Genomic DNA, 26,872 nt, shown 5'->3' with positions numbered 1-26,872 from the left:
CTCAGATCCTCTAACAGAAGAGAGCCTGATGCAGAGCCTGAACTCACGAACCATGAGATCATGACCCAAGTGGAAGTTGGACGCTTAACCGAATGAGCCACCCTGGGGCCCCAATTTGTCTATTTTTAATAGTTTCTTTGAAATTCAAGATATTCAGTGAGTAACTTACTCTAGGTCATAAAATATTTGAAAAAAATATTGCTCTTTTAATTTAAACAAAAGATTGTGGCTTTTATTTCCTTTATCTGAGTCAACAGAGACAGTAAGGTCAAAAAATATTTTAGTCCACCAAATCTTTCTAGAATGCAGTTTTCATAATCTCCTGACCTCTCTTTTTAAAGATTTTATTTTAAGTAATCTCTACACCCAACATAGGGCTTGAACTCACGATCCTGAGACCAAGAGCTGCCTGCTCTATCAGATGAATCAGGCAGGTACTGCTCCTAACCTCATTTTTGATAAGAATTTATAGAAGACTACAAGTCTTTAGGGTTATTATTTGATAATTCAAGAGACTTAATATAAAGACATTAGTTAAAAAAAAAAGATTTTCATTTTATTCTAAGTAGTGTCCCAATTTCACATGAAATTTTTCTTTAAAAATTTTTTTTAAATTTTATTTATTTATTTTGGGGAGAGAGAGACAGAGCCCAAGCAAGGGAGGGGCAGAGAAGGAGACACAGAATCTGAAGCAGGCTCCAGGCTCTGAGCTGTCAGCACAGAGCCTCATGCTGGGCTCGAACCCACAAACCGTGAGATCATGACCTGAGCCGAAGTCAGATGCTTAACTGACTGAGCCACCCAGGGGCCCCTGACATGAAATTTTTCTTTTATGAATTTTTGATTTGTATTATAACCATAATATAAACATTTTAAGGTACGCAGTTCACTGATTATACTTGATCTGGGCCAAAAGGCTGAGAGGCGATTTTCGTTGACTGTTTAAAAATGTTACACTGACATTACTTCTGACGTTGGAACTATGCTTAACAGCATAAACAAAGATGGAAAGAGAAAAGCAGTCAATAAAGAAAACAAATACAAATTTATAACCACTGATTGCTACATTTTTATTATGTTTTCGCTTGTAAGAGACATTGGTAATAGCTCTTTCTGTATTTTAATATAAAAAGATCCCTTGTATTAGCCTTTACTTCAAACTCTTCAAAAAATTTTAAGTTTCTGAATTGTTAACTTTTCTTCCTAGTAACTGCTAGTTTTAATTTATTCATTTTGGTAGTGATCTTGAACCAAAGTTAAGATTAAGTACAGTTTCAGAAATGTTTTCTTTTAAAAATCGGAATTATCATTGATAACAAAAATGTACATTATTGACATATATTTCTGTAATGACAGCTGCAATATCAAAAGTTTTAATAATGTTTAAACCTTTTGATTTTGAAATTTTAAGTTTGTTGCTATGTTATAGTAAAGCACAGAAATATAAAATAATTACCTTGAAAAACATCTCCACTTTAGGTGGGTAAAACTTATATCCTTCCTTGACACCAGGATTTCTTTTGAGAAAAGAACCCGTTGCTATTCTTCTGCAAACCCATTCAATTGGAATCATTTCACACTTAGGTGCAATGAAAGCTGTCTCCCCACATTTTCTGGTGAAAGCAGTTTTGATACCTATATATTGATAAGAAGTTTTTTTAAAAAGCATTAAAACTGTGTTTAAAAAGGTACATCTGAGGCATAATAAAACTGTTAACACACAACAAAATGAAACAAAAACTATCTAGCCAAATGCGTTATCCTTAAATGTAATTAAAAAACATTTTTTTAATGTTTATTTATTTTTGAGAGAGAGAGCGAGAGAGAGAGAGACAGAGTGCAAAAAGGGAAGGGCACAGAGAGGGAGACACAGAATCTGAGGCAGGCTCCAAGCTCTAAGCCATCACCACAGAGCCTGGCACAGGGCCTGAACCCATGAACCATGAGATCATGACCCAAGCAGAAGTTGGACGTGCAACTGAGCCACCTAGGCACCCCCCTTTATATGTCTTTTTTTTTTTTTAAGTGGAAGTAGGAAAACAAAATTATTAACATGGCTTTCTTAATGCTTATCAAAATATTTAGCAATATTTCATTTTAATGTTGCATGGCAAAGCATATAGTGGATCAGAAGATCTGGGTCTCAGAGTCTTTACCATTCACTCATTCAGACATTCAAGAAATACTGAGTAACTCCTCTGCTACTGCTTACCTAACTTTGCACTAGGCATATAACTCATCTAAGTAGTACTAATTGTCTTTAAATCAGATTTGGTTATAAGATTCTCATATTTGATAGACCAGTATTATATGGGCCTTATAAAATATCAAACTACAGGGCGCCTGGGTGGCTCAGTCTGTTAAACATCCAACTTCGTCTCAGGTCTGATTTCCTGGTTCGCAAGTTTGAGCCCCACCTCGGGCCCTGTGCCGACAGCTCAGAGCCTGGAGCCTGCTTCAGATTCTGTGTCTCCCTCTCTCTCTGCCCCTCCCCTGCTCCACTCTCTTTCTCTCTCTCAAAAATAATAAAAATTAAAAAAGAATTTTTTAAAAAAAATCAATCTACTTATCACAAGCAGATATAGCCCTACATTCTGGATAGCCCTTTTCTCTTAAAATTTGAAGGAAATAATCCCTGAAAAAAATCTCCAATAGGTAGCAGCAGGAACTGCAGCCAATGTGGCCAGGAGGAAAGAAAACATTTGTTCTTCCTTTCCCTTCTCTTTTACTCAAATGTTAGTGGAAAACTAAGATAAAGAGCTAACTTGTGATGGGAGCTATTTTATTTGGGGGTCTTGGAAAATAACCTAATACTAGTTACAATTTTTATGAATCATATGATCGATCAACTCCACTTTTAGGTATTCCAGGTACTAACACTGGCAGCCTGAAGATGAGCATTATTATGTTAACCTATACAGGTTTCCAGGAAATGTTTTACTCATGTTAATGCTACAGTATTACTTTGTGCTACCACGTAATAACACTTCTAGAAAAGGCAGTATTGAAAAGAATTGAAAGCAGGGACTCAAATTGATACTTGTACACCAAAGTTCACAATAGCCAATCATCAACAAATTAATAAATAACCAAAATGTACAATATACATATAATGAATTATCGTTCAGTCATTTTAAAAAGAAATAAAACTCTGATACATGCTACAACATGAATAAACCTTGAAAACATTATGCTAAGTGAAATAAAAGTATTGTATAATTCCGCCTACATGAGGTACCTAAAAAACGCAAATTCATAATCAGAAAGTAGAATAGAGATTACCAGGAGCTGGGAAGGGAGAATGGAGAGTTTTGTTTAATGGGTCATAGTTTCCATCTAAGATGGTAAAAAAGTTCTGAAAACGGGTAACTGTAAACGTACTTAATGTTACAGAATTTACATTTTTAAACAGTTAAAATGAGGGGTGTCTGGCTGGCTTAGTCAGTAGAGCATGTAACTCTTGATCTCAGGGTTGTGAGTTCAAGCCCCATGTTGGCTGTAGAGATTACTTAAAAATAAAATCTTAAGAATGGTTAAAATGATAAATTTTATTGTGTGTCTTTTACCACAATTTTTTAAAAATATTTTTTAAATATTTATTTTTGAGAGACAGAGACAAACAGAGTGCAAGCAGGGGAGGGGCAGAGAGAGAGGTAGACACAGTATCCGAAGCAGGCTCCAAGCTGTCAGCAGGAAGCCGATCCGGGGCTTGAACTCACAAACCACAAGATCATGACCTGAGCCAAAGTCTGAGGCTTAACCAACTGAGCCACCCAGCCGCCCCTTAATTTTTTAATTAAGCTCTATGCCCAACATGAGGCCTACACTCATGACCCTCAGATCAAGAGTACATGTTCTACTAACTGAGCCAGCCACTCCACCACAATTTAATTTTAAAAAGTAGCAAGACCTGCTTTAGGTCAGGCATCATAAATCCATTTTCATTTGTTTAATCCTCATAATACCTGAGAAGGTAGATAATAGAGGCAAACATTCAACAAAATAGATAAGGATAGAAGCATAGTAATCATGTTAGCTAGTACTAGATAAAGTAGGGTTTCCAATCAACACTTTCAACTCTGTGTGGCTACCCAATTAACCACTATGCTATACTGCCTCTCCTAGAAGTGTTATTACATCACAGCACAAGGGAATACTATAGCATTAACATGAATTGAAACAGCTGCTGGAAACCTGCATGGGTTTAACATAATAATGTTCATCTTCAGACTGTAATGTTAGTACCTCCAATCCCAATCTAATCCTCTAAAATCAATTTTTTCTCATCAGAAAAAAATAAAAAAAAATTTGATCACATATATATCTATATACATATGTATATCCATACATGAAAGGAATCAACATTTATGGAAGTCTTGCACTGTGCCAAGTGTTCTATGTGTTATCTCATTTAACCATACATAAAATTTTTCAGGTAGGTGCTATTATGTTTATAAAAATTTTCAGGTAGGTATCATTGCATTTTACAGTGAAAGAAACAGAAGCTCAAAGAAGTTAAGTAATTTGACAAGCTAGGTCATGGTGCTAATCAGTAATGGTGCCTGGAACAGTTTCAAAACCTGTACTGTTTTCTCTGTATTCCCTCTGTGCTTGACCAGTACAATTTGATTGTAACAGAATTGTAGTATGCTACATGAATAGGAACTCTGGGAAAGAATAACAGTGTAATGGTCATTTTAACCTTTAAAGAACGATTGGGCTCATGCTCATGGATAGGCAGATGATTTAAGTCAATCCTTAACTTGAGGCAGTAACTACATGCCTAGCTTCAAGAATTTTTCCGTTTTAGATCTGTTAATCATTAGTCATATTTGTGTCTACCAAGCTTGAAAGACCAGTGTCCACATCTATCCTTTAAACATAAATCGTTACTTTCTTCAGAGGAAAACCCTTCCTCACATTTAAGAGAACTGAAAGAACAGAATCAATTTACGGCAAGACTCTTACACAGAAAAAAAATTTTTTCAAAAAAAAAAAAAAATTCAGTTTAGATGACGATTGCTCTAATACACATCATCTTAGCAAATTTCATGACTGCATGCAATGAGAAAAAGAACTCCTACCATGTAGCAAATGTCACTTCATACTCTGAATTACTATGTCTGACAACTAATCAGTCCACATTATCTCTGGGGCCAACCATGTATTAAGGCTGTCCAGCTTCTTGTCTGTGGTTTAGCAACTGCAGGACTCATACCCATGACTACTAACACACCTAAACGTAATTATGGTAGGTTTCTGTGGGAGAACTGAGACTTAAAAGATTAAGTTTTGATTTTTAAGTATTGAGACCAAACCCACACATTTTATAACTCAGGTGTAGTATGTAGAATATTATTTCCATGGAGAAATATTACTTGTATCTATTTGTACAGTATTTTATAGCTCGCTTATGATTGACAATGAGAAAACTAGAATCTTGATTTACTAATTGTCATTTGGTACCCTTCCCACTCTAATTTCTAGAAAAACCTTAATTAGAACATAACCTTGCTTATAAAGAAAGTAATTAAAACAATTTTTAATGTGTTTATTATTTTTAAATTTTTTTAATGTCTGTTTATTTTTGAGAGCGCGCACATGCGCAAGCAGGGGAGGGACAGAGAGCAAGGGAGACACGGAATCCAAAGCAGGTTCCTGGCTCTGAGCTGTCAGCACAGAGCCCATTGTGAGGCTTGAACTCACGAACCGTGAGTTCATGACCTGAGCCCAAGTCAGATGCTTACCTGACTGAGCCACCCAGGCACTCCTAATGTATGTATTTTTGAGAGAGACAAAGCATGAGCAGGGGAGGGGCAGAGAGAGAGGGAGACACAGAATCTGAAGCAGGCTCCAGGCTCTGAGCAATCAGCACAGAGCCTGATGTGGGACTCAAACTCACAGACCACGAGATCATAACCTGAGCTGAAGTCAGATGCTTGCTTAACCGACTGAGCCACCCAAGTGCCCCTGAAAGCAATTTTAAATAGACCACTAGGGGTCAACTAAACATACTATTTATTTAACTGTCAGTGAGTAAAAATTAGATAAAACAACAGAATTCCTAATCTATCCTCTAAAACAAATCTAAGAATTTTTTAAAACTAAAGTTTTCCTTAATTTCACAGTATATAAAACCTGAAAAATATCTTTCAACATTTCCTGTGAACCAAGTAAGTTTTAGTTAAGTATGCCAAACACAGTGATTTAAATGTAATTGTTGGAGTACTTCATTTAGGGTAACAAACTTTCCCTTTAAAAATGCAAGGCTTTCAAAGTCAAAATTGGGAAAATCCTGGACAAAGAGAGACAACGTGGTCACCTTAACTTATTTTTTGTTAAGCCCCAGAAAGCACACTGAATACTCCCTTCCTGAATAAGCAAATAAAAACTTGGGCCTGTACTTACCTTGTTATTTGAGAGCATTTATATATATGTAAATATATATACATGCAATTCTGTAGCTATGTATAATTACTATGGATACGTAGGTGCTATATTTTTTTAATGTTTATTTATTTATTTTGAGAGAGGTGGAGGGAGAGAGAATCCCAAACAGGCTCTGCACTGACAGCAGCAAGCCCGAAGTGGGGCCCTAACTCACACTGAGCCACCCAGGACCCCTGATTTTAGAATTTTTATTTTAAGCCTTCCTTGACTGGTGGTTTCTCAGTGACTGAGCAGGTTTTTATACAGAGCATCAAACTAATTTTAGGTTCCTTTTGTAGTACAGATTAAGTGATCCATTTTTAACCTCCCAAGTTATCTCATTCTCCTATACATATTAACGTTTTAAAAAGTTGCTTAATACTATAAATTGTTAGCAATAAAAAAATTAGCTGCTGGGGTCCCTGCATGGCTTAGTTGGTTAAGCGTCCGACTCTTGATTTCAAATCTGCTTTGGATCCTCTGTCCCCCTCTCTCTGTCCCTCTTCCGCTTGCATGCTCTCTCAAAAACAAACAAACATTAAAAAAAAAATCCTAAAATCGTATTACTTAGGAAATCTGAGTGGTCCTTTGAGTTTATAATAACACACTCACTTTCAATGTATAGAAGGATTTATGGTATGGAGACAAATTACGTTGTCAATTAAGTTAGTTCCACGCTAACTTAAAAACATTCAACAGAAAATGATGAAAGAGGCAAAACTATTCAAGAACCCATTCTGTACAGACAGAACTGATTTAACTTGAATTACCTTGTTATTTTGTGGAAGGTAGGTATATCTATCTTGACTAAAAACAAAGTTATTAAATTCCTTTGGATTTAGAAAGATTAAGAGAAATTATAAACATGCTATGATAAGAGAAGAGGATTCAGTAGGCAGAGAGGGACAGATTAGGGCCTGAAGTCCCTTGGCAGGGAAAAACACCTGTTTTCGAACAATGCTGGGAGTGTCTGACCACAGCAAGTCCCCTCAGGCATAAGGTTCCTCTTAAGAATGTAACATACTCCACCTACTCCCCTTCAGGTTTCCCCTCCAGATTTTGACAAAAGACCTAAGTAAGGCCATAGACCACTCCTCATACAATGGAAAGAGTCAATCAGATATGGACAACCCAGAACCTAGAACTAGCAAGCCAATAAGACTATAGTCTGAGAAAGAACAAGGGGGAAGGCAAGGGGGAGGGCTGACCAGATCTTTATTAAAAAAAAAACAAAAAACAAAGGACCCTAGCTTAGAGTCCTCAAGCATTCACTTTCAAATGTTCCTTCTCAGTAATGAGAGCTTTCCTACTATTCTTACTTTCTTATACTCTAATAAACTTCTGCCCACTGCTCATTTTGTGTCCACCTCTTCATTCTTTGAAGCAGGGAGACAACGAATACTGGGTATTGTGGTAAAAAAGTCCTGCAATACCTTAAAGATATTGAGGGTTCGGTTCCAGACCACAATAAAGCAATTATTACAATAAAACAAATCAAAATGAATTTTTTGGTTTCCCATGCATATACAAGTTATATTTTATACTATACTGTGGTCTATTAAGTATGCAATATCACCATGTCTAAAAAAATGTACATACCTTAGTTAAAAAATACTTTATTGTTGGGGCGCCTGGGTGGCTTAGTCAGTTGAGTATCCAACCCTAGATTTCAGCTTAGGTCATGATCTCACAGTTTGAGTTTGGGCCCCGCATCTACACTGTTAGTGCAGAGCCTGCTTGGGATTCTCTCTCTGAAAATAAATAAAATGCTTACTGGAAGCTCTAAGAAATGAAAGGGCAACTGGGAAGTAAAAGGAGACAAAACTATTAAATTATAAAGTTAGAACTAGGGTAGTAAAAAACTAAGCTTTTATTTTATAGGTAAGGAACTGGAGGGTTCAAAGATTGAGTGATCCCAGGCAATGAGGCCTTTTACACTTGAGGGAAAGAGCTCAAAATTTTTTTAAAGTTCATTTATTTAAGTAATCTCCACACCCAACGTGGGACTTGAACTCATGACCCTGAGATCAAGAGTCATACATTTTTCTGTCTGAGCCAGCCAGGAGCCCCAGAAGAGCTCAAATCTTTTATTAACAGAGGTTTCCTACACTACAGACAAATCAGCTGTTAACTGAATCCCTGCAGAAAAGCCCATTATCTTAATTCCCCTTTCTTTACTCCAAGTGCCCTCCATAGAAAGTTCTGATCTTAATTTCATCCTTTTGAATAGATGTCTCTATAGAAAATAGGCTTCTTTCAGTTTTAGAGTAGGAGGTAACCTTGGAGATCTTTGATCTAGTTTAAATTCCTCACTTGGGACAGGGTGAGAAGGTGTGGCAATCTTCAAATGCTTTTCAGGGCTTTCAAGTGGAAAAGGGATTTGAAATTCTGTCTTGTCTCCAAGGGGCAGAGCAAAGAGTAAATGCCCAGAATTGCAGGTACCAAATTTCAACTCTCCAATTACAACTACCTAACATCAGAATAGGCCTCCTTCATAGAGAAGTCTCTCCTAGGAAGATGTCCTAGGAGAGAAAAGTTACATAAAATATATGTGTGCCAGAGAAAGACCACAGCAAACTGTTAAGATTCCTTAACTAAATGGCATTACTAATTCCAAGTTCAGTAAAGTGTTATAGTGAAATTTAAGAGTTCCTGGTTTGATTTAATTTAAAGCTTAGCTTGTGAGACATCCCCAAAAACATGCTGTTAACCCAAATAATGTCAACTCCTGATGAAAGAGATCAGAGTGTGCCCTGTGTGTATGTGCGCACTCAAAAGGAAGGAGATTGTGCAGGGAGGCACCTACCTGTTTTCCTATAACAACTGAAAAATATACCTGGTACTCAACAAGCTGTTAATCCAAATAATGTCATTTCCCCCATGAAAAGGACCAGTATGTGTGTGTGAGAGAGAATATGAAAGTGGAGGCTATTGGGAGAGCCACTTACCTGCTTCTTGTAATAACTGAAAAATACAACTGGTAGTTTTATTTGAGATTGCAGCTTTTCCTTCCAGGTGATTCTTTCTGGCTGCATTTCCTGCTGTAATCTGGTCCTTGGACTGAAGGAGGACTTTTCCTGGACTATCTAGCAATTCATAGACTTCTTTTGTTTTACCCTCATAGAGTTTTTTACCAATATTCAGCACTGTGGAAATAAAACGGAAGCATCAGATTTCAGGGAAAAATTTCCTAATTGAAGACTGAATTATCTAGAATGATGAATCAGGGAACATACAAAGTGGTTAATAATTTTAATAAAAATTCATTCACCTGCATAGAACCTTATACCCTACAAAGTATTTTCACAGGCATCATATTTGATTCACACAATTTTGTGAAAAATTAGAACTATGTAAATAATTACAATTGACCCTTGAGCAATGTGGGGTTTAGGGTTGAAAATCTGCATATAACTTTTACTCTCCCAAATCTTAACTAATATTTTACTGCTGATCAGAAGATCAACGTTATCTGTTAAGAGGTAATGTTAAATGCTTGGGTAACATGTGTTTTGTCCGTTATGTGTATCTTATACCATATTCTTACAATCAAACTAGAGAAAATAAAAAAATTTTTTTTAAAGTTTTTTATTTATTTTGAGAGAGACAGAGCACAAGCAGGGGAGGGGCAGACAGAGAGGGGGAGAGAGAATCCCAAGCAGGCTACAGCCTCAGAGCTTTCTGTAGCAGGCAAAATGGCAAAGTTCAGCCAGCAGGGTTTCTTGATGTTTAGTTAATGTGCAAGGAGAGGCACCCCCCCCCCCCCCACTGAAGTTAGCCCATTTCCAAGAGCCTCTATTTTTTTTTAAGTTCACAAGCATGTGCACGAACATGGGAGAGGCAGAGAGACAGGGGTAGAGAGAATCCTAAGCAGGTTCCACACTGACAGCATACAGCCTGATGCTGGGCTTGATCTCACAAACTGTGAGATCATGACCCGAGCCGAAATTAAGAGTTGTACGCTTAACTGATTGAACCACCGAGGTGGTTATTTCTTAATCTTTCTTCCCTATCCCTCACTGTTAATCCTTTCTCCACACTAAGATGTAGGAAATTGTGAGGAAGTGAGTACAAGAGACTCTAATTTTGATGCAGGTCACAGACCTAAAAAAAGTAGACTCTGGTCATTAGAAAGAATGATTTAGATGAAGATCAGAGGTAACAGAAGTTTAAGGACTTAAAATTTCCAAGGGAAGAAATCACCCTCACATTCCCAGAACAAGGACTCATTCTTGGTATTGGCATTTTTTAGTGTCTGTGCGCCAGGTACACTAGGGATATACCAGTAAACAAGAGAGAGTTCTTGTTCTCATGAGACCTGAGCCTGAGGGAAGCTGAAATTAAACAGGACATCATAACAAGTATGATGTGAGAAACAGACTATAGGATAACAGGTTCACAGCAGGCCCGCCTAACCTAGTCTAGACATCAGAGAAGAAAGGCTGGAACAAAGTGAGGATTAGGTTGCGATCAGAGGAAGGATAAACACTTAGCCAGAAGAGGAAAAGGGGTAGGTAGTGACAGTGACCATGGGGTAAAACAGTACATGGCAGAACTTCAATATGGTTGGAACACTGTGTGTGCATGCACTGCTATAGGGTAGGGGAAGGAGGACAGCAGCTGAGAGTAAAAAAGAATGGCAGGAGATAAGACAAGGAAGAATTGGGCAGGGGTAAGATCACCAGCTAGCAGAGGTAACCATTAAACCAGTTACAATTCAGTTTAATAGTTGCCACTGCAGGGTACCTAATCTAGAGGATGAATCCCCACCCTATCATAATGTCCTGACTCACTGACAAGGTTTAAAAGGCTCCTCAAGATAGAGCCTCAGCTTAGTGCTCCAACTTCACATTTCTTGATTCCCTTCCCAGAACTCTAACTTCCATGAATGAATTTCTATATCCCACTCACAGGCTTTTGACATGTTCTCTCTTGGCCCAAACAGTTTCCTTCCCTTGCATTTCACTATTCATTCTTTAGGCCTCATACATCATGTTGATAATGTGTAGATTTTATCCTAAAAACAACCATGTGGCTTTTAAACACTTCAGCAAAATGACAGATTCCTATATTAGAAAGATTATGGCTGCTGCGTGGAAAATGAAATGAGGAAGGGGTGGATGGAAGAAAACTAAAGATTGAAAGACCAGTTAGGATGCTCTTGCAGCAATACAGCCCAAGAAATGTCCTGGTCTAAGGAAAAAGCAGTGGTTGAAAGGCTCAAGATATTTAAAAGGTAAAAGTTTTAAGAACCACTCATTCAACATAGGGATAAAAGAGGGGGAAAGTCAAGGATGTTTCCTAGGTTAGCTACAAGGCAAAAGAAAGTTTTTAACTACTGCACATCCACAATTCAGTTGAATCCATATTTATTACCTAGTTGTTAAACAGGGTAGGAATTTCAATTAATGGATAGAAAAAACATACTCCTAGGAGACATATATTACAAGTGCCAAAACGCCTACTAAGAACTAGCAGATGAATTCAGAAAAGACTGATGACTGAAAATAATTTGTGGCACTGAAATTTAAGAGTCTTGAAATGTATAGAACTTCCACAGAGAGGAGATAAAAAGTCTAGGGCTGTTCCCCTACTGGAGTAAGGGAGCCACTAGCCACATTTGGTCATGAAATATGAAACACGGCTACTCCAAATTGAGATGTGAGTTAAGTTTAAAATACACAATGGATTTCAAGATGGGAAAAAAAAAGGATGCAAAATATCACACATTTACAAATATTGATTACATGTGCAAACGATATAGTTTTGGATATACTGGGCTACATATATTTACAATTCATTTCACCTGTTTCATTTTACTTCCTAAAACGTGACTACTAGAAACCATAGTTACATAGAGTTTTACATATTTCTATTGGCACTGTTCTCCTAGACACCGCATAAATTAACACAGATGAGTGAACTTGGTGAATTAACCTAACTGGAATATAGGTATAGGATTCACAAGACAGAGAAATCAAAGTTAGGGTTGAAGGGATAGGAAGAAAACAGTATGCAGGAGGTGAAAGGGTCTTCAGACTGAATTTTAATAGCTCTTGGGTTGCCACTGAACATTTTTGAGCATGGAAGTGCCATTTAGAAATCGTAAAAGTGCCATTTGAGAAAGATTAACCTGCCAGTTAGATTCTACCAGTTTGGATGTATGGAAGAAAAGACCTGCTCTAATACCCTGATTTTATGGAGTTGTTACTCGTTATCATCTGGATCTTTTTGTTTGGTCTATATATATATATATTTTTACCTAAGTTCAATTTTCTTTGTGGAAGACAATGTACTGACTAGCCAACACAAACAAGTTGGTTCATCATAAATTTAAAAATTGGGCGTGTGGGGAAAAACACACTTAACCAGCATAAATGTCACAAGCTATTTTTCCTGAGGATCTAATCACTCACAGATAAAATGATTATGTAACTATAAATGCAAACTAAAGCAAGGCAACTTTTTGCCTGGTGCTTTTGGAGCTCTTCAAAGCCATCATGGCATCAAAAGACTATAAAACACACACACATACAAAATCTGGACAGAAAAAAAAGTAAATTTTCAGTAAATTCAATTATTAACTTTAAGGAGATAGCAGGTTATTATTAACCTAATAGGAAAAGCAGGACTTTGAAAAATCCACACGTTTCTGTGATTGTTTTGCAATATCTATTGATTACCAACATGATTTTCAGGCACCTCTCCAACCCCTGACCATTTCTCTTTGTAATCACTCTTTCTCTACTTCGTTTCCTTTCCCCAATCCAGAGTCAGTTCCGAGTATTTCAGAAAGTTCGGAGAGGCCCCGGAGGGCTGGGTTTCCTACGCCTCTTTTGGCGGTGCCTGGGCCACGTGTCCACACGCCCAGCGGCCTAAAGAGAAGGCTGCAGGGAGACCAGACACCGCCCGGGGGTGGGAGAGGCAGCCAGGAGGGCCGCAGGGCGCGCACGTGTCCGCACCGAGCTCGCAAGCTCCAGGCGGGAGGGCAGGGAGTCCCCGGAATATTCCTGGGGATGCCTGTTACTCACCCTCAGCTGTAGCCATTATCCTGCGTGGGCTGGGGGCAAACGCCGCGCTGGGAACAGAGGCAGGGCTCTGGAAAAGAGGAGTGGTCAGAGAAGCTCACCCGGCGGGGAAGGGAGGGCGGCGCACAGACACACCCCCGGCCAGGCCTGGTATTCCGGAGCGCAGACTCAGGCTCTCAGCTAGTACCACAGTCCGGAGGAATGCCTGTCTTCTCTGCCGCCCCGGCGGAACTTCGGCTCCGGGAGCTAGCTTTACCCCCGAGGCTTCCCGCCGCGCAGACGCAGAGACGCAAGCTTCCCCCCGCCCCTACCACCCCGCGCGGGCGCTGTTCCAGAAGAGGCGAAAAGTGGCGCGCACTGGCGGCCCCTCCCGACTCTACAGAGGCTCGCTGACCAGCCCCCTTCTCCTCAGCGAGAGAGGTTCATAGGTTGGAGCGTACCAAATAATGACGGCCGGGGGAAAGCATGTGCGGAGGAGCATACAAAACTTACATCTTCTGGCAGAGAAATGACGTTAACCCTACTACTTTCATCACCCTAACCTTGGATGTTGGAAAATAACGGAGATTTCCACGTGCAGCAAAAGCAGCTCCCCGTAGGGCTCCGGCGGAGGACTAGCTCCACCCTAGGCGTCTGTGACTCCTCCTCTCAGCCAAGGAGCCTCTAGCCCCCTCCACGCTCATTGGTGGATACTGAAGGGGCGGGGCAGGGTGTCAGGGGGCGAGCTAATCACGCTTGCTTTGGGAAAGCGCGCGCCGCCGCAGTAGCTAGGGTCGTGCGGCTGGGAAGGAAGCGAGCTTGAGGCGTAAGGGCCGAGCGGGCAGCTGGTTGGTGCTCAGGCCGCTGCCGCGGCGGCAGGTCCCTCCACGTGCTTTCGGCAGCGACATGGAGCTGGAGGAGTTGGGAATCCGAGAGGAATGTGGCGTCTTCGGGTGCATCGCCTCAGGAGAGTGGCCCACGCAGCTAGATGTACCGCATGTGATCACTCTGGGACTTGTGGGTCTGCAGCACCGGTGAGCAACCGGCTGAGGGGTGGGGGTGGCGGCGCGTGTGCTGCTTCTTCAGCACAAGCTGTTTCCCGCGGCCCGTGTTAGCGAGCTCGTGCGCGCCTGAGGGCCAGGAGGCCAGACCTCTTCTACCTGGATTGGTATCTGCCTGTGGCATCGACTAGGTGGCCAAGGCGTGCGCGGGCACCACCTTGCATCCCTGGACTTCTCCCTCTCAAGCCCTAGTGCTGTTCAGGGGCTCCCCTCCTCCCAGTATGCACCCCTCACAAGTCTGGCCAATTTGTTAAGGCTCCGGTTCTCTAGGGTTAGGCGGGTCGGAACTTCTCCCCGACTTAATCTTGCAGAGCCTGGAGCTGCTTTTGAAAAAGGTTTGTGTGGCGTGGCTGCTGGTCCAGGACCTACAACACCTTGAGGTGTTCGCGCGGAGCCTTCAGCCCACCACAAGCTTTTGTTTGCAAGGGCAAGGCTGCTGTTGAGCAGACTGGAGATTTGAATGTAGGCACAGCTATGAGAATTTAGGAATTCTAGAGTTCATACCCCCGGAAACAGCTAGTTGATATTCAAAAGGAACTCCTGGTTGTAGATCTCATACAAATTAACTGAAAATAAACCAATCACAGGAAATAGTGCATCTGAAAAAGATGCACGGGTTTCAGATAATGAAGGAAAAGGTTGTAAGAAGATGCCAAGAAGTAACTCCCTTCTTTATTTAAAAGGGAGCAGTTCCTGTATGACAGGATACATACAGATTTTTGGTAGATCCCTTTGAGTTAAAAAATAACTTGGCTTCTGTGATCGTTCCGTTTTTTACTACCTGGAATTTGCTATAAATCTAGATTTAACATTATCGCTGAAAGTATTACAAAGTTTTCATAAGGCAGTAACTGCAGCAACAACTTTTAGAACAGTTAAGGAACTTGGCGATAAAACTTATCAGCAATATGGGAGCAACAAGTATAAATGAATTACAAATGATTTGCTTCCCCTCACCAAACTTGAAATGTAAGTCTTTTTGATCTTTTCAGGATCGCAAATACTTGAGTTTGTTTCACATCTTGTGTACGCCTCCTTAAATGCTGAGAGTGACTTAGAGTCTGGGAGGAATCAAAAAGAATATTTTTAACTTGAATGACTCTAACTTGGATACTTGTGGGTTGACCCTAATAGAAATCTTGTCTTAAAATACTGTACATTTTTTTGAGAAGATTAGATACAGAATCCAAGGAAAAACTAAAATCTACTTATATGGTAGTGCAGAGCAACATTAGTTTATAACATCTTGGGATAAGTTATTGTGGATATTCTCTGAAGGTAAGAGGTGTGCAGAAACGAGGGATCTTTATAGAGTTGCCTGGCAGTCTGTGGGAGACAAATGAACTGACCTTGATTTTTTTTTTAATTATTTACTTTTTAACTAAAATAACTCAGAATGTTCATCTTCAGTCTCTCCTTTAAATATGTGCTGGAAGAAAAAAGGACTTTTTTTTTCAAGTGAATACAACTTGATTCCTAGCTACATGCACTTTTCTGTAGTTGCTTTTATGTGAAAGCATTATGCAATTAGACAATACAAGATAAGAGCAATAAAAATGTAATTATAATAGAGCAATGATAAATGGATTCTATGAGACTGCTCATTTGGCCAAGTAAATCTTTGTTAACCTGGTTTTGAAGATTGACCTTGTGATGTTTTCAATAACAGTGGCAAGGAACCCAGTAGCTTCTGAGGCACAAATATATTAATGGAAAAAACTGTTTAAGATTTTCCTTGTGTAGGCATAGAATCATTAAAGGGTACTGAGGAGGCTGTTCCTCTCCCATAATTTTATCCAATTCAAAATTTTGAATTAGCAGAAATCCCTACTTTTTAGAGGAACTGACTCGGATTGGAAGAATATCTCCCTAATGTCTTAAAGATAAAATCTACTCTGAACTAGTAGGTAGGGCTCAGAGATTAAGAACTGATGTTTTTCAATGACATTGAATCAAGGAACATTAGAACTGGATGCCTTAGATAGGTTATCATAGTTTAGTATATAGTAGAGTTAGTTATATACACTGTACGCTGGCAAGCGGTGGTCCGTTGCAGAGGTCTGTACCTCCTCACCTACTTCCACTCAATCGTTAGTTGTTTTAAAACCACAGTAGTACAATTCTATTGTTGGATTTTTTTTTTCCTTTTTGATGAAGGAATTTATTTCTCATGCATTATCTTTTTAAATCATGGAATCTAGAAGGTGAGGTTGTTATCACTTTTGCATTGTATTTGGTTCTGTTTTTGTCTTAGGCATAATCTGATGTAAAATATTTAGTTTTGGGGATAATAGCGTACCTGAAAGTTATAATATGTATTTCATGTAAAAACAAATAGAACATCAATCACTAGATAGTCATGTACTGGATACTTAATCCAGATGGGTTCATCCAGAAGTACTTTCTTTCTAGTAGTTCTGGCTATTTGCAGATTTATTCCATAGTTCTACTTTCTGTCAAGGGGAATTTTAATTTAACATTTTCAGTGTCCTCTTTAGCTGTAAACTCTGTGTCTGTGTCTTCATGCCACATACATTTAATCACCACATGCTTTTTCAGTTCTAAAAACTATGTTACAGTGGTTTGCAGAGTTCTGAACAAACCACACACACCTTTGTAGATCAGACATTTTCGTGTTTAAGGGGCACCTGGGTGGTTCAGTTGGTTAAGCATCTGACTCTTGATTTAAGCTTAGGTCACTATCTCGTGGTTTATGAGATCAAGCCCTGTGTCAGGCTCCTTGTGCTGTCAGCCCCTCCCCCCACTCATGCTGCACTTGCTGTCTCCCAAAATAAATAAATAAATTAAAAAAAAAGAAATTTTCATGTTTAAACCACAAGCATGTTTTCTGGAGGCTAGAATGACATGGACGTATTTTGAAGATTCCATGAAAGGAATTGTTAAAGTTTCATAGATTTATCCGATGAATCAACTAGTTCGCCTTTTCTTGGTTAATTAGGAGATGAAAATGCCTGCTCTTTCAGTGACTTATAATTTCCCTGGGTTAGGAATTGAACCCTACAACTGATAAACATTTTCATACTTCTAAAAATGTTGAGATTTACCTGATGAAGTTGGATCACGTAGGGGGTCTCCTGTCTGTAGAAACATTCTGTAGAATCTTTTCGTTGTGTTATGCTCTGAGGAAACCGATTTGCAGTGATCTCAGGAGCAGTTTTCTTAAGAGATACAGACACTGGTTCTGTAAACAGAGCATATAATATTATCACTGGAAAGGCTACTTGTGAGAAAGATGCACTCAGACAACCTTTATGGAATTAGTTTCCATTTATCTTCATTTAGTTTGTTGGAGTACACAGGAATAGATTGTCAGAGAACTTGCTTTGAGTTGCCAAATTTAAGGCTGGTAATAACTTTATTTTGATATTCATCTCTTAGTAATAATGACCAAATATGTCACATTTCTATAGTTTCACATATCCTTGGTTGGGGAAGTGACTTATGTTAAAACTGTCCTTGCTAATTTTTCCAGTCTTTGGTTTTGAAAGACTTTAATTCAATTACTTTTATAATTTAATGATTCTCAGTTTTCAGTCATAAGTGTTTTAAACTTTTCCAGTTATAATTATTATTTATAACTTTGCTTTTTGCATTAGTTTGAAGCAGAATTTATCTATCCCTAAAAGAGTTTCAAAGTACCACTGCTTTTTCATTCTGGTCAATATTGGAAATAACATTGAGACTTGGGAAATCTAGTCCTAGGTTTCCTAGCAACGTCAACTTGATCTTGGGCAAGTCTCCTAACTTCTGAGTCTGTGTTCTCATCTGTTGGGCTAGACTTATGTACTTAAAGGTTCAGTGGGCAAAATCCAGTGGGTTGGAAATGATACTTTTGTGTGGTTAGCCCTTAGCAATTTTCCTTTTCCTAGTAACATCAGTTTGATCTTGGGCAAGTCTCCTAACTTCTGAGTCTGTTTTGTCATTTGTTGGGCTAGACTTATGTACTTACAGGTTCAATGGGCAAAATCCAGTGGGTTGGGAATAATATTTTTGTGTGGTTAGCCCTTAGCAGTTTTCCTTTTCAGTAGCATATACACTATAGGGCATAGGAAAAGTTCAGGCAACTCATCTGACTTGGACTTTAGGTCCAAAAATGGAGAATAATATTTTCATCTCACTTGAGATAATAAGGGTCGTGGAGAGTAGGGAGGTTCCAGTTATTATCTAATACTTTATTCAAAAAATACTTAAGCGGGGGTGCCTGGGTGGCTCAGTCGGTTAAGCGTCCGACTTCAGCTCAGGTCATGATCTCACGGTCTGTAAGTTCGAGCCCCATTTCGGGCTCTGTGCTGACAGCTCAGAGCCTGGAGCCTGCTTCCAATTCTGTGTCTCCCTCTGTCTCTGCCCCTCCCCTGCTCATGCTCTGTCTTTCTCTGTCTCAAAAATAAATAAAAACATTAAAAAAATATTAAAAAAAAAAAAAAAAAGAAAAATACTTAAGCTTCTGTTGTGTATATATAAGGCCCTGTGGTCAGTGCTAGGAATACTGTACTTCACAGGGCCATTGTGGTCCCTGGACCTCACAGACAGGCAATGTTAGCCAGATGGTTCAAGAGCACAGACTTTTCTATGCCTCTATTTCCTTCTCTATAAATTGTGTATAATGATAGCACCTACATCTTAGAGTTGTGGTAGGAAGTAAATGCATTAATATACGTAAAGTACTTGGAAGAACTGTACCTAGATATATGTATACCCGTGACCTTCCGTCCAACTCCTGGGTATGTACTCTCTAGGAATGCATACATATGTTTACTGGAAGACAGGTACAAGAATTTTTATAGCATTATTTGTAATAGTCCCCATCTGGAAACAATGGAAATGTCCAAGAGTGGAATGGATAAAGAAGGTGGTGGTATGTATATTCATATATGGAATATTCAGCAGTAGTGAAAAAGCAAACTCCTACTACAAGTAAAATCATGGATGAATCTCACAGTGTTTAGTCAAAGTAGCTTGACATTAACACATACCAGAAAAGTAAGAACATCTTGTATGATTCCAAATTTAATCTATGGTAATAGAAGTCAGAAGAATGATAACCTTTATAGGGGCTAGCAAGATGATTAATGACTGGGTGTAATGTTTTATATCTTGATTTGAGTGGTAGTTGTATGGGTGTGTTCACTTTGTAAATATTAAGCTGTTAAACTATTTGTATATACTCAAAATAATTTGATTATAAACCTATAAAATGCTGAAGTTGGATTATCCTAAAGATCCAGAGAGATGCAGTGATTTGCTCTGTGTTGAGTTATTAGTGTCAAAGAGAAATTAGAACTCAGGTTTTCTGAGTCTCAGGCCAGTGCTTTTTCCTCTATTCTGCAATTTTTTTTCTTTCATATGCTATACTACCTCGTATTACCTTTTCTGACAGCTGTAATGAGTCAGTTTGGAATCATAGCTCACATAATTAATTTGACTTATTTGTAGAGTTACTAAAATGTTACATCCTCTACTAACTACCTTTAGAGAAAACTAAAATTCCAGATTTACTACTTTGTGGGTTTTTTTCCTTTTCTATCCCAGTATTCTGATAGCAATCATTGCAAATAGTAATTTAAAGGCTCATGATGAATGGACAGTTGTGCAGAAATTTCTGACTCTGGGAAATTTTCCATTTACTCTGTTACTTTCACTCTTAATGAGCTATGAAAGAAATCATTGCTCAGTCTTTTTTGCTCTCACAGCTTATAAACATTATATTTAGTCTAAACTGTCAAGGACAGGAATAAATATCTTTTATCAGGAAAAAGCAACGGAAGTTGTTTTCCGTGTGGAAGAACTTGGCATTTCTCAAGCTCTTACCATCTTCATGTGCTTTTCTTTTGATGCTCAGAGTTCTTGGGTTTTTGGCATGACCTTCAAAAAATTCTTAAAAGAACATAGGAAAAGAATCATTATATGACATTTAAAATACATTGGCCTTCCAGATTTGAGTTCAGTAAAGTAAGAATATCAAAGCAGTTGGACAAATGAAGAATGAGTTTAAGAATTAGGAATATTTTAGTATAAGGTTTGGAAAGAAATTGAAATTCTTGACTTAAATTTATTGGGTCATTTGAGTCATTTGAACATACAGTAGTGTGAGGGTTTTATTTTTGAGGAATTTTTTACTACATTACAATACAAAGAAAAAGTTAAGAGAAATTTTATTTTAAAAAGTCAATTTCAAGGTTACCATGTTTCCATTTGGCAGTTCTGAGAGCTGGTCCTCTTAAGATGCAGTCAACTTCTTCATAAAATCTCATTTTTCTTTGAGGGTTGCCATTTTTCTTTTGTAAAACTCTGTATTCATATTTTAAATTTTTGTATTTGGTATGACATTGTTTCCAGTCTCTGTCTATTCCAAACTGCATTAGTCTTCTGGCAATTTCCTCAAATATTTCTTTGTTTCTTGTGGCCCTTTCAAGCGTTTGCTTAATTTTTTCATCAGACCATATGTGTATAAGCGCTCTGACCTCATTGTCACACCAGTGTTTTCCAGCCTCTGTGTCGCTCACTGTTATAATCTGTAAATGATTTTTAGCATCTTCTAAAGGAATATGATTACCTATAAATCAATGTGATTTACAATTATACAAACTTATAGATAAATCTTGTATTTGAATATCATTCATTTAAAACAACCTGGATTGACATAAAGCACTGAGAAATATAATGACTTCAATGTGAGGGTCAAAACTTTTTCATATGTTCATATTCAAATAAGATATTTTAAAAATTATAAGGCAGATTAATCTCCAATGTTGGTGAGAATAATTTAGCTGCTTTTCATCAATAGGTAATCTTCGCTGGATTTTTACAAACAGGAGAGTCTAGGTGTAACTTCTTAAACTGTATATATGTATATATATATATATATATATATATATATATATATATATATATTAGCTTTAAATACAAAAAAAATTTTTTTTAATTCAACAATTTAGACCCTGTACCTGACCCAGTGATACTCTGTAGTGCTGTGGGGCTGTCCACCTCTTCTGAGGCTGTACTTACAGTGTCTTCCTCTGTCAGAAAGCAAAGAAAAGAGCAGTGTATATTTGTTGTTCACAAAACTCAAATTTACTTTTGCAATTGAAGATTATACTGAGAAAATAGTAATGCTGGATTCCACCATCAAAACTGTAACCTCATAGCCAAGAACATTTGTTATCTCTAACCAAATTTTAAAATGCCTTTGTAGGATTCACCACCTTGAAAATCTTGGAAGTATTCTGCTTTAAAAGTCTCAAGGCACAGTATGCAGTATTTGGGAATATGATAGCACTTTTAGACCCAATTTTGTAATATGTTTCATTATTGTATTTTAATGCTTGACAAAGAACTTAACATCTCTTTTTCATTTGATCCTCATTGTAACTGAGAATGATCCTTTCTGCAATACATATAAACAGAGAAAAGACCTTAAAATTAAGTGGTCTGGGGGCACCTGGGTGGCTCAGTCGATTAAACATCTGATTTTTGATTTTGGCTCAGGTCACGGTCTCACGGTTCTTGGGTTCGAGTCCCACGTTGGGTTCTGTACTGACTACACACAGAGCCTGCTTGGGATTCTCTGTCCCTCTCTCTCTGCCCCTCCCCCACTCATGCTGTCTCTGTCTCTCTCAAAATAAATAAACTTAAAAAAAAAGATTAAGTGGTCTTAGCAATTTTCATGTTGAGAGGTTAACAGCAGACAGGTAAATATTTTAAGGAACTGATGGTGCTTAGCTTGGTAAATATACATTTATTGTAGTGTAGCTCTGTACATATAGGATGTTTATAAGTCAGCTGTAGTTTGGGGAAAGCTCTTCCTTATATGCATATGTTGGATTGCTGTATTGATGCTATGATAGTTTTCTTTCCCTCCTGTACTTTCCTATACACTGGGACATTATTATTATCTTTTTTAATTTGGGGTGCCTGGGTGGCTCAGTCTGTTAAGTGTCTGACTTGGCTCAAGTCATGATCTCACGGTTGGTGAGTTCAAGCCCTGTATCCATCTCTCTGCCCTTCCCCTGCTCATGCTCGCTCGCAGTCTCTCTCTCTCTCTCTCTCTCTCTCTCTCTCTGTCAAAAATAAAACATTAAAAGCATTGTGTTACTACTATTGTCTGTGCTGTTGCTTGTAATGATTGTTGTAAAACTGGATAAAACTACACAGTGTTTTGGTTTTTTTAAATTTTTTTTCATTATTTATTTTTGAGAAAGACTACAAGCAGAGGAGGGGCAAAGAGAGAGGGAGACAAAGATTCTGAAGCAGGCTGCAGGCTCTGAGCTGTCAGCACAGAGCTCGTGGTTCGAATCCACGAACATGAGCCGAAGTCAGACGCTCAACTGACTGAGCTGCCCAGGTGCCCCCAGTAGTTATTACAAATAGACAAGTGAGGCCAGAGGTGGTTAGGGGGCCTATAAGCTTATGCAGCAATAGCTATGTGGAGATTTATATGAGGATAGGACCAGATCTTCTTATTTTAAGGACATGTTTGCACAGTAAGACTAGAATGAATTTTAGCTTTTACCAACATTAAGACCTTCAATAACAGGTTGTATTTTGGAGCCACAAAGGCTACCTAATAGGCTACTTTTTTTTTAATTGAAATTTTTATTGAGATAATTGTAGATTCACATGCAGTTATTAGAAATAATAGAGATCCCTTCTACACTTGGCCCAGTTTTCTCCAATGGTAACGTTTTGTTAAACCATAATATACTAATAAATGAAGGGTATTGACATTGATACAGTTCACTATTCTGATTCAGATTTCCCCTTTTACTTTTTTTTACTTTTTTACTTTTTTTTTTACTTTTTTACTTTTTTACTCACTGTGAGTTATGTATTTGTATTATATTTTATAATAATTTTATCGCCTTGTAGGTTCATGTCACCACCATCAAGGTCAAGATAATCAAGGGTTCCAACACCATAAGGATTCCTCTGGTTGCCCTTTTATTTTTTAAAGTTTATTTATTTTGAGAGAGAGAGAGAGGGTATGCTTGAGTTGGGGGGAGGAGGGGGCAGAGAGGTAGAAAGAATCTCAAGCAGGCTCTGCACAGACAGCACTGTCTGCGCAGAGCCCCACAAGGGGCTCCATCTCATGAACTGGGAGATCATGACTGAGCCCAAATCAAGAGTCAGATGCTTAACCAATTGAGCTACCCAGGTACTCCTGGTTGCCCTTTTATAACTAGACTTACCTTCTTTCATCCATGCCTAAGCCATTCTCCCACCCTCACCCCACTGGCTACTTTTTGGAGAGCACAAGTCCAAGGTAAATATTGGCAAACCTTATTTCAACAGAATCTGAATTTATAACATTTTACCTAAGTGACTAAAACCATCAGTTCTGGGCTCAGGTACATGTCCTACTTCTGGGTTATGGAAATATTAACAGATATTAGGTGTCCCATAGAAATTTTGAGTAGTTAGTCCCAGAAAATAAGATGTCATATTGGAGAGTGGTAGTGTGGAAATCACTACACTTAGCATATTTTAAGGAAAGAGAAGCATTTAGTTTTTATTATGTTTCTATCCCAACTGATACACTGCCATTCACTTCTCACACTCACTACCTGGAGTTAGGTAGCATCAGACTCTACAGCTTTAAGGGCTCACTCTTGCATAAAACTGCCCTTACATCACATGCCAGCCACAACTCCAGCTGACTGGCTACAAACTTAGGTGATGCAGTAATCCCCTCAGGTTTGATAATTAGCTAGAACAACTCCTAGAATTTAGGAAAGTCCTATTAGGATTACAGTTTTATTATAAAAAATAGAACTCAGGAACAACCAAATGAAGATCCACATAGGGTAAGGTCTGGGAGGGTCCTAGATGCAGAGTCTCTATGCCCTCTCCCTGTGGAGTCAGGGCCTGTCACTCTCCCAGCACATCAGTGTGTTCACCAACCAGGAAGCTCTTCTAAGCCAGTTTTTATTGACATGATTATGACGTGATTAATTAAATCATTGGCCACATGATTGAACTTAGTCTCCAAAGTTACTTCCCTGCTAGAGGTCAGGGTGGCCTAAAATTCGAACCCTCTTAATCCCAAGGTTTGTCATTTTGGTGACCATTCCTATCTTGAAGCTCTTTAGAAACCCAGCTTGGAACACCTCATTAAAATAAACATTCTTTTTCTGATTTCAGCTCAGGTTGTGATCTCTGGGTTGGTGAGTTGCAGTACCGCATCTGGCTGTCTCTGGTCTGCACAGAGCCGGCTTAGGATCCTTTGTCCCCCTCTGTCTTTTCCCCTCCCTGCTCACGTGTGCGCGCTCTCTCTCAAAAATAAACATCAAAACAAATTTTTAAAATAAATAAATAAAAAAGACTTTCACCACTGGAAATTCCAAAGGTTTTTGAAGCTCTGTGTCAGGAACTGGGGACAAAGACCAGATTTTAATTTTTTAAAGATTTTAAGCAATCTCTCAGGTCACACCTTTGTAATTATCAAGTTGCCTATATTTATCAGCTTACCTAGGTCTGAACTTTCTTTTTTTCATACTTATAATTTTTGGGTTTTCTGAAATTTTAACAATCACATCTTTATTGGGTTCTTCTGTTGGATTAAAAATTTAAAGGTTCTTAGTATTGTGGTTCATGTGATCAAAGTACATTAGCTTATGATAATTTTACTGCTAAGATTACCCAAATTGCATGCAAAATTTACCAAACTTTTAAAATATTTAATTTAGAAGAAAATTATTCCCAATTTTTGTTTTAATATAAATAAACCAAAATAAATGAATTTGAGAAAATAAACTTGGAATAGCCTCTGAGTTACTAACAATAGATAATTTAGTGCCCTCTGCTGGCCATCACATTGTTAATTTTTGTGAAATTGTGGGGATAGTGAATCATATTTTAATTTTGGAGATATGTTTTACCATATCCAAAAAGAAAATAGATCATTTTAAGATTCTTCTTAAGAGAACAGTGTAGTCTTTCACTTCTGATTTTTAAGCTGATGATAAGAGTGGTCTCTAATAGGATATATATGTATGTATGTATGCATGCACGCATGCATGCACGCCTGTCTGTCTCCACCCCTCAGAGCCGGAAGCAATCTACCTTTGGCTACCTCTACAAGAAAGCAGTGACTTGCAAGAATACCCAGATATTGAAGTATTCCAACTCATATAAATAGGCACTGATACTGGAGATGAATTTAGTCAATTTTAGGTCTATTCAGAAGAGATAGGTAATGCACAAGATTGTCAAACACAGATTTCTCTTCTGGCACCGTTTTCCTGGTAACATTCTGATTGCTTTTATACTCCCTTGCCTGTGCCTCACGTGGGGGGAAAAATAAATTTATTTTAGATGCAAAGAAGTAGTTATTCAATTGTCATGGGCCATTTCTTCTTATTTATTGTAATAGATAGGCATAGCCCACGAGTTCTGTGATTCTTCCCAGTGATTAACTTCTTTCATATGGCATTAGTCATGCATTTTTTAAAGTGATAATTGGAATGGCTATTTTTTCTCACCTAAATGGAATCAGACTGGATTTGATGTATTACTTTCTTCAGCCCTCTGCTGGTCTTATTCTCTAAATAAGACAACGTAGCTGTGGTTTTCAACCCTGGCTGTGCTTGATGATCTTACAAAAATATAGGTACCTGAACCCATCCTATAACCTACACTAGACCAAAATCTCCAGGAGTTCTAAATAGGGAACTAAGTAGTTATCTAGAATCCGGGAGGTCCACAGCTCTAGCTAGATTTTTATTTGAAATAAGAAGGAATCTCCTGGCATACATTTAAGATGGGGAAAAAAAAAAATTAACCTTTAGGAGATCAGTTTTATGACCAAGGGTCAATGTTAACAATATGGGGCAATAGCAACTCAGATTACAATATTTCATTAGTAGAATATATAAAGTCAAAATAAAATGACCTCTACCTATTTTTACAAGAATGTTTGTCACTTTATTGTGTTTTTGTTTTTAAATTTTTTTTTAATATCCATTTGTTTTTGAGAGAGAGAGAGATGGAGAGAGATGGAGCGCAATTGGGAGAGGGGCAGAAAGAGGGAGACAGAATCTGAAGCAGGCTCCAGACTCTGAGCTGTCAGCCAGAGCCTGATGCAGGGCTCGAACCCATGTGAGACTATGACCTGAGCTGAAGTTGGATGCCCAACCGACTGAGCCACCCAGGTGCCCCTATTGTGTTCTTGTTTTTAAAGAAAGGTATTTGATGTGAATTTTTATCCTGAAGATAAATATTTGTATCTTTATACCTCAGTACAAAATCTTCTAAATAGTACAGTGGCAATTTGTGCCTCAATAGTTGTGCATTGCAGTTGTGCCTAAAGTCCTTACCTGTTTAAATTTTTTCCCTATGCATTTAGCTGCTGGGATTCTT

General features: G+C 38.3%; 2 protein-coding genes across 6 annotated transcripts in view; one reads left to right on the top strand and one right to left on the bottom strand.

Moving 5' to 3' along the window:
- The window catches only part of PAICS (phosphoribosylaminoimidazole carboxylase and phosphoribosylaminoimidazolesuccinocarboxamide synthase), a 51,689-nt gene that overhangs the window by 14,363 nt on the left and 10,454 nt on the right, over positions 1-26,872 (bottom strand). For 2 of the 5 annotated variants that reach the window (XM_060655728.3, XM_060655730.3), the window contains 7 exons: positions 21,463-21,534; positions 20,700-21,071; positions 20,327-20,392; positions 17,563-17,699; positions 13,461-13,527; positions 9,378-9,575; positions 1,457-1,635 (listed from right to left, as the gene is read on the bottom strand). In XM_060655728.3, the coding sequence (XP_060511711.1) occupies positions 1,457-1,635; positions 9,378-9,575; positions 13,461-13,527; positions 17,563-17,699; positions 20,327-20,392; positions 20,700-21,071; positions 21,463-21,534 (1,091 nt within the window). Of the gene's footprint in view, positions 1-1,456; positions 1,636-9,377; positions 9,576-13,460; positions 13,528-13,897; positions 13,917-13,999; positions 14,019-17,562; positions 17,700-20,326; positions 20,393-20,699; positions 21,072-21,462; positions 21,535-26,872 lie in introns of those variants that run through there. The other 3 variants (XM_060655729.3, XM_078446098.2, XM_078446097.2) reach the window with 3 other exon arrangements.
- The window catches only part of PPAT (phosphoribosyl pyrophosphate amidotransferase), a 38,188-nt gene continuing 25,489 nt past the window's right edge, over positions 14,174-26,872 (top strand). The window contains exon 1 of the mRNA XM_060655738.3: positions 14,174-14,470. Coding sequence (XP_060511721.1) covers positions 14,343-14,470 — 128 coding nt within the window. The 5' untranslated portion in view covers positions 14,174-14,342. The remainder of the gene's footprint in view (positions 14,471-26,872) is intronic.

The sequence above is a fragment of the Panthera onca genome, chromosome B1 (assembly GCF_046562875.1).
Source record: "Panthera onca isolate mPanOnc1 chromosome B1, mPanOnc1 haplotype 2, whole genome shotgun sequence".
NCBI lineage: Eukaryota > Metazoa > Chordata > Mammalia > Carnivora > Felidae > Panthera > Panthera onca.
This window is presented reverse-complemented; position numbering and strand designations above follow the sequence as displayed.